This window comes from Nymphalis io, chromosome 13, assembly GCF_905147045.1.
Source record: "Nymphalis io chromosome 13, ilAglIoxx1.1, whole genome shotgun sequence".
In the NCBI taxonomy this organism is placed as follows: domain Eukaryota; kingdom Metazoa; phylum Arthropoda; class Insecta; order Lepidoptera; family Nymphalidae; genus Nymphalis; species Nymphalis io.
Genome location: NC_065900.1, coordinates 3,991,942 through 4,004,348, shown reverse-complemented (window position 1 = coordinate 4,004,348; position 12,407 = coordinate 3,991,942). Strand labels below are relative to the sequence as shown.

General features: G+C 31.1%; 1 protein-coding gene across 1 annotated transcript in view; it reads right to left on the bottom strand.

Moving 5' to 3' along the window:
* Window positions 1–319: 319 nt before the first annotated feature.
* Window positions 320–12,407, bottom strand: part of LOC126772808 (uncharacterized) — a 52,123-nt gene continuing 40,035 nt past the window's right edge. The window contains exons 2-4 of the mRNA XM_050493397.1: window positions 7,836–7,892; window positions 2,348–2,570; window positions 320–2,212 (exon numbers count right to left, since the gene is read on the bottom strand). Coding sequence (XP_050349354.1) covers window positions 780–2,212; window positions 2,348–2,570; window positions 7,836–7,892 — 1,713 coding nt within the window. The 3' untranslated portion in view covers window positions 320–779. The remainder of the gene's footprint in view (window positions 2,213–2,347; window positions 2,571–7,835; window positions 7,893–12,407) is intronic.

The window sequence follows — 12,407 nt, the reverse complement described above, 5'->3', positions numbered from 1 at the left end:
TTGGTTATGATGTAATTTAAAAAAGGTTTCGAACTTAATAATTATGATATGATTTGTAAAAGGTCGTTCTCATTTTAATTGGGTGGTTAAAATAAAATTTACACGATTTTATATTGTTTAGATATATTCAATAATACATTTGTTCATGTTGTCGTACATTACTCGATTAAATTAGCGAAACAAATAAAAACATCAGGTATATCGATAATGTTCGATATGAAATATATTTAACAATTTATAAAGTCATTATAAAATAAAACAAGAAACATAATCAAACATAAAAATGAAGGAGAGGTACTCAGGTGGTAAAGTAAATATCATAGCTAGTAAATAGGTAATGACTATTACAAATCTTAAATAAAAATAAATAATATTAATACTAATGACAAGTTAATTTAAATAATTACAGCTAACGGTTTACCTAAGTGATGCTATACCACGTATTTGATTTTCCGTTGCCCCTGTATCAAACACAGTTCGAGAAGAGGTAACAGAAGATTGTACTTCAAGTTTTAATACTACATTTGGGCTTATTATGAAAGTTAGTAATTTATTAGAACATATTGTATTCTTGACCAGGAATACAACTCAACTGAAGCCTCTAGATGGCATGATTTAATAATAATAATAAAGTAAATCACTGTTTTTAATTTAATAATAATAAATCTACAGAATTTTGAACTAAATTATTTGAGCACATCTAACAATGTATTGGCATGGTCATACTTCAGTCTCATTACGCTACTATTTACAAATTTAAATTATAAAAGCATTACACGTTACGAGTAAAATCGACTTTTAGAAATAACATGTGGTCCTGTCGTCGGGTGCGGCCGTGGTATAGTACCAATCGCTGCGGTTTTCTTCTTCAGCTTAGAAATAGGCCGCAGTTTGAAAAATAATACGGCTGACATGGCGCTAGAACAAATTAATGTGGCAAGAAGAGTACCGAGCGTTACAGCAAAACCTGGTGTTGTCATACAAACAAGACCTGGCGTCGGTACAACTTTTGGAGCTGTGTTATCTTCTGATGGATCTAAATTTAAGTCTCCAGCAGACACAACACGAATAACTCTATTTACACCAACTTCTTTTTCAGGGGATGAAGCTCTACGTTGCCTTCTAACTCTTCGTTCATCCCTTCTTATTTCCACGCTAACTGGATAGGAGTCAATTTGTGGAGGTCCGTATTCAGCGTGAGGTGCAATTACATTTTGACCACCATCGGAACATTGCTCGGGGCAATGGTATCTACAAATCTGTATCGTACATTGGAAGTGAACTTCCATTGAATCTGGGAATTTGAACGCTTGGAAATGTGCGTATGATAAGACTGATGCGCTTGCCCCAAAGTTCTTTATTTTTGTAAATCTTGACATAAGCTTTGGTCTGGTTACACAGCCTCGCCTATCGACTAATTGTATAGGAGCGCGTTGACCATCGTGGGCGACACAATCACGAACTAACATATCGAACTTCGCATCATCGTCTTTAATTGCCAATACCATTGTCATTGTTTGTCCAATCTTAACGAGGCCTGATACTTCCGAAGCCCAAGGACCCTTCCCAACCTGAATCTGCATCCAGCAGCCAACATTATCACCGGCAAAGTCAGCACGAACTACGTCTAACATATCTACTGGGAATGGACGGAATGTAACTGCCTTTTCATATTGATCGTGCCATGTACACCGTAGTTTGCGTGCTTGATCCCATACTTCTTGTACTTGTGGGTCATATTGTATTACTATAACGTTTTCGAAATATGTTCCGGCTGCGGCTACATCGCCACGGTATCTAGGATCTCCACTGCCAGCTGTACCACAAGCATGTGCACCAATTTCAAACGAAGCTGATGTTCTGCCTAGATTAGGTGGAAGATGAACACACTGGTGATTTGAATAATGCCCCTTTGAGAAAACTATACCAAAGAATGGTTTGTCGAAACTAAGAAACACTCTCATCGCATTCTTTTCACATTTGACGTCAAGTGATAAAATTTTTGGCATATCAGGAGCTGGTGCAGGCCAAACATCTCCTGTTGTACTAAATACTTTGTCACTGGCTGAAGTTTGAGCATCGGCAGGAGGTGCAGGTGGAGGTGGGGGACCTCGAAAACCGGGGCCAATATCATTTTTGTGGTGATTTATTGGAGGACCAAGCGCGAATGGTTTTGAATGAATTTGATGATGATTCGGAATCCTTGGCATACCTGAAAAAAAAATGTAATTATTTATTCAAAAAGTTACAAGAAATAGACATTTCAGCAATTAATGAAATATAATATAATTTATTTTCTATTTCTCATTTAACATTACGTATATATAATAATGTTTTATATAATAACCTATCGAGTGGTGTGGCTGGTGATGAGGTGGATTCTGACGTCTGTTATGGGGAGGTGGAACCGGTGGTGGAGGTCCGTTATATGCATGACTTGGTGTTTCTCTCTCTCCTGATTCCATGGCCAATTGATCGCTAGATGGTTCTGCTGCATTATTTGAATCAGGACTAGGGCCACCTCCTCCGCCTCCGCTTTCATTGGACGTTTGTTCGCTAAGAGTTCCACTCTGAAAAATGGAAAGCAGCTGTCTTAAATTTGTGTCTTAATTCTACTAAAATATTATTTAACTATTATCAGGAATAAATAATATATAAATAAAGATTAAAAAAACATAGTTTATGTTGTATTGGTTTTTAATAAAGATTTGGGAGTCCACTAAATATTACGTCATCCAAAAATCTTATAAATATTTCGTGATTTCATTCACTTGATTACATATAATTTGAATCTAGTTCCATAATATTGGACAAAAACGTTCCATAATATTGGACGTATAATCACTTCATTTCTATGAATGCGTTTATTAAACGTACAAATAATAGTGCACTAATTTACGTGAATAATCATTTGTTTGTAAATGAATTAATTTGTCTGGTAATCATTTGTTAAATTAATCACTTAGAACAATTAGTTTTTATAGAGATGGTTCATAATTTTGCTAAAACTTGCTCGTAACACCCATTTATTTCCCTAAAGACATACTTTGGCACGAGAAAAAAAACTTGAATTTACTATTGTTTCATTATTTGCTTAGTATTGATGTAAGTTGTTAGCGTCAAATGTAATTTTATACTAGCTATAAAAACTGACCCTAATAAAATGAACGTTCAAGTATATTTGATTGTATTTATTTTAAGTCGAATTCTATTAAAAATTAAGATACATACAATACACCATAATAAACACTGTAATCAATATAATTTTTTGTCGTCGGTTCTTCTCAGGTCTGAGGTGTTTATTTCCGAACCGGTGGTAGATTTATGACAATAAGCAAGTGTAACGCTTCTATATTGAATAAAGACTTTTGACTTTTACTTTGAAATGAAAATACAAGCGATTTATTATATAAAGTTATGACAATCCATTTTTTAATTAAATTAGTCATAATTGTATCATCAAACGACGTATTAAATAATTGTGAGTATATTATATATATGCAATTAAGCAAGAAAATAGGAATCCTTTCATGCCTCGTACATTATTCTGACATGAAAATTATATGTTGTTGTAGTACTACAAGCTTTCACTAGTGCGCGTGGGCATTATTTTAAGTGTTATTTAATTCGACACACTAACCTTTTTAATATCTCTCAAATCAAGCGACAAGTTATGCGACAACACCCAAACCCATGTTCTGATATGAAACAAAACTGACAAGATGACTCTCGGATTCCAATTTCCTCGGTATGAATAGAATCATCATATTGTGAAAGTTGCTAGAGTTCTGGTTTTGCATTTGATTTAAATCATCGCTCAATTGACCGCTCTGCTTTCAGAATATTCATATATTAAACTAGTTTTGGCAGATTTACACTTTACGATTAATTATATCTTGTTTTCCAAGTGTCTTGTAAAATTTGGGCGAAGTTATTTGGGTGGTCGAAATAAATGGTAAAGAGAATTTATAGAACCGGTCACAATTTTTCAATCAAAATTATCGTCGCCCATCAAGGAACCTAAAATTATCGAATCGTCAAAGCTTTTATAACTATCATTTGTTTCGCCTCGGGCTACAAAATTAGAAAGCATTGGTTACACCTAAGCAAGAAACGTGGAGGCTTTTTTTTTCATCAATAAAGATTTATGAGTAAGTATAAAGGTTCATCCTCCAAGCCGAACGTTGAATCCAGTAATTATTCATGATTGGAATCTGGATGGACAAGTCTCAATTGTTTCTACGCGTATTAATAATGTTACGTAATATAATATACAAAAGAGAAAGTTGGAACGAAAAAGAAATTACGCTATTGAACCAGACAGTCATTATTAACAAATGATTCGGAGTGTTGAGCGTCATGTAACATTGATAAGATTGTTCCTTCTACTTTGTATCTTCTCTATCAAATGATCTAAGTTATTTAAGAAAGTCAATACAATATTATTTTTACGATTTCAACGAAAATCTTGTAGGTTTCATAATTTCGAACATTAATTCCATTTTTTAAAAAAATTGATTTTTGTTTATCCTTTAGTTACCATGTGTATTTTCGTTTTAATTCAGAAAAATAAATAAAATGTTAATTGGTTTGCATCTTTAATAAATCAGTGAAATAACGATTTAAATTAAAAAAAAAAGGTTAGAATAAAAGCATTAAAGTCAAGCTCAGATGAATGACGCTGAAGTATGTCAACTCGTTGGAACTCGTTAAGAGCAAAATAAGGCTATTCAATTTAAACTCGTATATAAGCAAAATCACACCAGTTTAAAAATAAAAGGTAAAGTACTTTCATATTTAAGCTCAGCACAGTCTTATAAATATATTTTTTTTAAAACAGAACATTATAAGTTATCGATCACATAATATGAAGACATACTAATGCTAGGTACATACATATATTTTACGCAAGTATCAAGATGGTAACGTCCCTACAGTCTGAGCTAGTGCAACGAGATCCGCTTACGAGTAAACGTTGAGGAGCGGCCGTCAAGTGCAGTGTGTCACAGAGCGGTCGTTGATCTTGCCGGACTAATTTTACTTTCATTAAATCGCTATCGCATCGCTAATTCGTGACTTTCGGTTTATTTAGTATGTGATCATATTGAATATTTTTTTTTAGCATTGACAATATATTCATATTCTTAGAGAGAGCGGTAGTTTAGTTGATTAGCTAAGAGAGGAAGGGGTTAATTTGAATACAACTTAGAAAGATATATTCTATATCGAAAAAGCTATATCAAAAATTTGAAAATGAAGTAATGAAAATTAGAAAATTATTTGCTATAAAATCATTGGGCTTAATGAATACAAAAACACATTAAAGAAAGATGTTGTAGGACAATACCTAGAATGACAAGCAGGATTTCAAGTTCAATGTGTGTCGTCGCTGTAGGTCGCGACCGGTGGGAAAGCTGACTTTTACTCTTACAACACCCATCTATTGTCACAAACTCGAATACCCTTAGCTTACTTTACGTCAGAATACTGATTATTTAGCTAAGACTTTTTGTTTAAAAATAAATTACATGGCTGCGTAGCAGAATGTCTTTGCCTTCTCCAAAAAAAAGGAGACAAAAATAATTTCGTTTGAGACTTTAATTAGCACTTCGTATTCATTTAAATAATTTAATCGTCGTTAAGAATAACAGCCGAGTCAATATGAAAATTAAAATCGATACGATATTCTGAATTCTTTTTAAATATTACGCATAAACTGATATCACTTTTAAATATGTATAAGATGTGAAATTATCGATTTATATACTTGGGAAAGTGTGTAAGCTATTATGCACATGTATAGATAATTACTGAAATCAGAACAACAGTTTTTTTATGCTTCTCAGTATCGCAGTCAACTAAGAGTTGTTTACAAGATTCAGTTACAATGATACCATTTAAGTTAGTTGTTCTTACTGGCGTCGACTAAACAAGTATATAGTGTACATAAACGGAACCAGACATGCCCGTCAGTGCGTAGTGGGTCAATGTCCATATTCGGCGCTTTTACCCGTTGACCGGATTAGATTCTATCTGGTACTATTTCCTCGTGGAAGGCATGCCCTACCCTATATTGTTGCTGATATCTCATTAACTTTTCAAGCAACTCCACCACTAACCGTTCCACATACACATCCCATCGATACAGTTAATATTTTAAAAACAAATGTTTTTAAAATATTTATACAGTTAGTAACTGACTCAATAAATATTACCCAGGTTAAAGTGATTAAGCTTTATTTCAACTTAAATATTTACGTCGATTCTATGCGTTTTATTTTCGCATTAAAGCCTATAACATACTTATATATCTTGATTACTTGATCTTGAGTAACGTAATGTCTTAACGTTAGGCGTTAGCGTGGATCGAATTACCACAAAGTTCTTATATAAATAAATTAAATATATCGCATATACATTATCAATTAACATCAATGTAGTGAAAATGACGATAATGAGTCGAATCCGCGGCGATCAAGTGATGCGCCATAAAAGGAGCAATGTGTTGATTAAAAGTCATTAACTTTCAAGCGCCGATACATATTAAAAAATGAAACGCTATTTTCAAAAACTATTATACGTTATTATGCCTTTGATTTTATATATAAGGCGATATAATTCAACCAATTTTAAGATTTCTTTTGGACTTCCTAGAGAATAACATTGTGCTATGTCTTTTAAAAAGTAATTTCATTTTTAATTAAGAGGCAGTAGTTCGCATTAATTAATTTCTACTTGTTATTTAAATGAATAATATTTATTATTTTAATTAATAAACAAATCTGTCATATACATTAAACTACTCGGTTATTACCATGTATTTTACGGTTTTAAAAATATTATCACCGAATAATAGATATTTGAATATCTAAATCGATTTATAAAAATATATATTTGACTTTTTTAATTTTTACATGATAGGTTCTTAAGCAATCGGTTTTAGGCATAAATAAATTAAAAAAAACATTGGCTGCTAATGATTTAAAAAAAAAAAGATTATTATTTTTTCTACAATTCTGATATTAATATGTTTATTATAATATGTTTATTTTCACAACATATTCAGACTTGCACTTTCAATTCTAACCAATCATTAAATATCTTAGAATGTATGGGTAATATTATATCTGTGAACAGTATACGTGACCCTGCAGACATTTCAAAGTAAACGAGAGAAAGTTTTCTAGGAAATCTTGACATCTTTTCTGTTAAATGTATATTCAACAAATATTAATTACGAAAAAAAGCTATTAAAGTGTCATATAATACTTTATTTTTTATTATATGCTATGGATAAAACTTGCCGTCTTTTTGATGCAGTATGTACGTTATACATGTAAACGATTATTATTATCTTAATATTGCATGTTTTAACAATGTATGCAATATTAAGATAATAATAATAATATCCTGGGACATTATTCACACACGGCCATCTGATCCCAAACTAAGCTGAGCTTGTGATATGGAAACCAGACAACTGATATACTACATATACTACTTTTCTTTAGTAAATACATACTTATATAGACACAACCAGACTCAGGACAAATAGACATGTTCATGCACACAAATGTCTGTCCTGGGTGGGAATCGAACCCACAACCTTCGGCGTGAAAGACAGGTATTTACCAACCGCCAACTGAATCGTCAACTAAATATATAAAACATTTATGTTTCAAAAACATTTCGTATTAACGTTACATGTATCTAATAAGAATCATTGAACTGAAATTCGAAAGGACGGTGATAGCACGGAGATTTGACTTGGAACCTCATCGCAAGTATGATGTGCCCAAAGATGTTTTTTTTTTTTAATTATTATAATTCCTCACCATGTGTAACACGAGGAGGATGCCTATAGCGAGCCCGCGTCTCTGTCGCATCGTTATCTGTGAACAAGAAATGTAAATATTACTTAGGTGCCTCAGTTTGTCGCAACGAAAGTTCAAATGTTTGACTTGTACTCTTAGTTTAAAGGGAAAGTTGCAATACATCGCATTCCCAGTGGATATATTTAAATATGTTATCTGTGCTGCATTTTTTAAAAAAAATCTTCCGTTTGTGTTACATATATCTTTTTTATAAAAATCAAAAAGCTGTTAATTCTGTCTAAAAATAATGAGAACAGTAAACATATCATTGAAATACTTTTTAGACTTTCGCAGTTTCTGTAAACAGTTTTAGCTAGACGTACAAATTGAATGAGCAAATATTCTTAGTATGATAGTTCATACTATACCGCTACTAAAATTGCTTTCACAAGACAAAAAAAGCGATATATATTTGGATAAACTAAAAAAATATTGTTATACTTATACATTTTTTCAATTATTTTATTTTATTAATGGCATCCAGTCAAACATCTTTCTAAATCCGTGGAACAACACAAATAATTGTTGTTTGAAGATTGGTAGTGAAGACGACAACAGCCCAAGGGGTGAGAATTGAACCTGCGACTTGTACATCGCTATGCGGCCTTATACCATTATGCTATCGATGCTTGAAAATAAATATTGTAATCAATGTAACTTTTTATTAAATCTAAATGAGGTATATGGTTTGTATATATTTGCAATCACGCGTAATTTACTATTTTTCATACATACCAGCGTAATATAGCGTTTACTCAACCGAAGAATTTTTTAATAACGGCCGTCCTAGTATCCCATAATAAACCTAGTTTGTAACAAAAGTACACTTGTAATTATTTTTCTCATCGAGCGGTCCCGCCCATTGTATTTCTGTACCCACGAGACAAATTCTTATTTAATTGTAACTAGGCTTAGCATTTGTATCAGTTTAATACTTTAATTATATCAAGAACAGGAATTATAATTTCCGATTAATTTAATGATTAGAATAAAATAGAATAGAATATGCTTTTTTATACCAAAAGAGGTACAGAAACGTACAGTTATAAACACAAACAAAAAAAAATTAATGTACAAAAGGCGTTCTCTTCCAAACAACCTTTGGGTGGAGGACATGAGATGAATAAACCGGTAAGGAGGATTTTACTTTTCTTTTTAATATTTAAAATATATAGTATATGTGTAAATTCAAATTGCGACCTTTGTTATAAACATTGCTTAGTGTTAAGTATACACTAATTCCTCTCTTTCATTCATCATTGATTCGACATTCGAAAGAAGAAGACGGAGCGGTATTTAACTAATCATATATGACATTTATATTCAAAGCCGTCATCTTCACTAAGATTAAATCAACTAAATTACTAATGAAATTAAATATTAGCTATTATAATCAACAAAGTTATATCAAAGATTATATTTAAGCAATTATTTTATTTAATGACTGTGATAATTAAAGCAAAATTATATAATTTGTTACTTCAAATGTATCTTCATATAATATCTCTTGACAATTATATAGTGGATGGGCATTCAAGTGTAATGACAGGTTGGAAAAGGCGAATAATAGGGATCAAAGGCGAATAAGTTACTGTCGAGTGATTATGATCACCAGACATTCGTTTTACGAGCTCAGAGAAAAGTGTAATTTAATAATTCTATATGTTTATACAATTTCTAAAGTTTGTCAATATAGAAAATTTTATTTAGATGTTATTAACATGACAACTCACGGTGATATGAAGTGTTGCCAGAATATAATAATATTAATTTTAATCTGTAATATTAAAAAATATTATATGCTGATTTTTGTTATCACAGTTATATATTTATTTCTGCTTAATAAAAATCAAAGCATAATTTATAAAGTGTGGTAAGTAACACTATATATACAAAATAAACTGATAAAATTCATCCTTGTTATACTATAGTTTAACATAAGTAGGGAAACAGTTGAGAAAATTGATTCAGAGAAAGTTAAAAATATCAAATTTAATATTAAAACGAATACACTTTTTTTGAGCTAAAAGATTAAAGATGGCGTTCGATCAACGACAAGACAGACATCGAAACAATTCTCACCGACAATATAAATATACAATAATTTATTTGGTTATAAATATCGGCAACGTTCAAACAAGAAGGGCTTTCAGATTCAAAAAATCGAAATCGAAATAATTAAAAACGATTTCACTCTCTTTTCGTAATTAATCAAAAGATCCCGATTAACATGTGTAAGACATGATTATAAATGGCGCAAAAACAAAAAGGGCGGCTGACAGATTTAATTGGAAGGAGCAGAGCAGTCGAAAGTAAAGACATGGGCATAAAGATCGGCTTTAATCACCGAATATTTTGGGCGTTCCAGAAGAATGGGCTGGTTTTGATGCAAGTAGGTCGTGGGACTACCACGAGAAAGTATTTTCTTGAGTACCGGATTGCCGGAACTCTTTGAGAGGAACTTTAATGTTTTTTTTTTCACGATAAGCAATGGAATGCTACATAGTTGGTATTGTAATTATTGTGTAATTGTAATAGTTGATGCTTTCTTTTCAAGTTGAATGATTTTTGTATGTTGTTGTATTGTATATTATATATCTTATAATATTAAATGAGCAATTCTTGTATATACATGTATGTATATATATATGTGTGTGTATCTCTAAAACGGCTCCAACGATTTGGCTCAAATTTTGTATTTAGATAAGGTTTTGCTTCATAAATTTATCATCATATATATGAGTGTATTTCAAAAAAAAAAGGATTTTTTCCACTGGTAGCTGGTTCGCTCAGGTGCTTTGTGATTAACACGTTACGTTATTTTAGGAAACTTTATACGCTATAAAAACATCATTATCGCTATAAAATCCTTTTATTGCTCAATAAAATTTATACGAAATTGTGAGTTAAATCCCATAAGATAATTGAATATTCTTTAGTTATGATATGTGACCTCAGTAAAATGTGTTACTAAAATAACGTTAATATTTATACGGATATCACATCAATCAAATATTTAGCCAAGTTTAGGATAATTGTCAATTTTTTAAATGCGGTTCTCTAAATGTATTTTAACATGATTTAAGTTAAATTTTCTCTTTAATGAGTTGGCGGCTAACTAATTAATGTAATACAAAAGCTCATAACATAAAATCATTATATAAATTGCGTAACTTCTTAATATCTGTTATTATATCAAACATTAGTGGTTATTATAATTATGGACGTGTCGAAAATTTCACCAATTACGTAAATTAGTATTTTATGCAACTTTCCATCGAATAAAGAAAGAAAATTAAAATAATGTCACGAAAGTCGGATAGGTGGCATTTAATGTATTTTTATTAAATTAATGTGACGAATGTTAATGTGCACTTTAACATACGATTATATATTTTATTTGTATATAATATTTTAAATAGAAATTGATCATTGTTAGTGCTATGATTTTATTAAATGTTTTTATTTAATCTGGAAGATAAATTCAAAATGGGTTACCTAAGATCGTGTGACAATTTCCGCTTATAGTTAATACGGCGCCAACCATGGGATCTAACGGTCGAAATTATTTTTTTATCTACAATCCGAGATTAGAATCGATCTTAGATATGCACCAATCGATAAATCAATCTTCAATCTACTAACAAAAATTTGAGCTGTCACATCATTAATACACCGTAACAGCCTGTGAATGTCCCACTGCTGGGCTAAAGGCCTCCTCTCCTCTTTTTTGAGGAGAAGGTTTGGAGCTTATTCCACCACGCTGCTCCAATGCATTAATACACCACTACAGATATATCTGTCAAATTTTCTTCAATCAAGCGTTTCTTCATCGTTCATTAATTATTATTTTTAAGATAAAATCCGCAATTAGTAATTATTGCATTTATTGCTATGGAATCCTTATTTCTAAAAGCAAAAGTAGGGGTAAAATTATTACAAAATAAGTTTATTTAAAATAAAGGTCCATAAAAATAGATTTACTTCATTATTAATGCCGAACGATACGAACAACATGAACCAAATAAAGTTTTATTTAAAATCTAATTTTAAATCAGTGAATGTTAAAAATAAATGAAAGTACGTATTGTATAATTAATATTTTGTATAAATAATAATATATTATAGAAGTCTATTCATAGTAAAAATAATTTGGACTTTTATACACTGTCTCATCACTTTATTCAATTTCAAATCCTCTCAAGCTCGTAAGAGCGATTATCGCGATTTAAGCGATAAGCTTCATCTACATGAAGCTTATCTCTGTATGTTACTTATAAGATTTGTCTCTGTATGTTTTCTTTTATTAATTCGTGTACATATTTCTATTTGTAAGTAACAGATCGAAATGTCCCCCAGCTAGGCAAACCCCTCCTCTTCTCTTAATGCTTGGAACTTATATTACTATGCTTTTCCAAATTACTATTTATTATTACTTTGCTTTTGCTTGCGTGTTTTATAGATATATAACAGGTTATAATATAAATATAAAAATATCAAATAATAATTTCCTATACTTAATAGTTTAATATG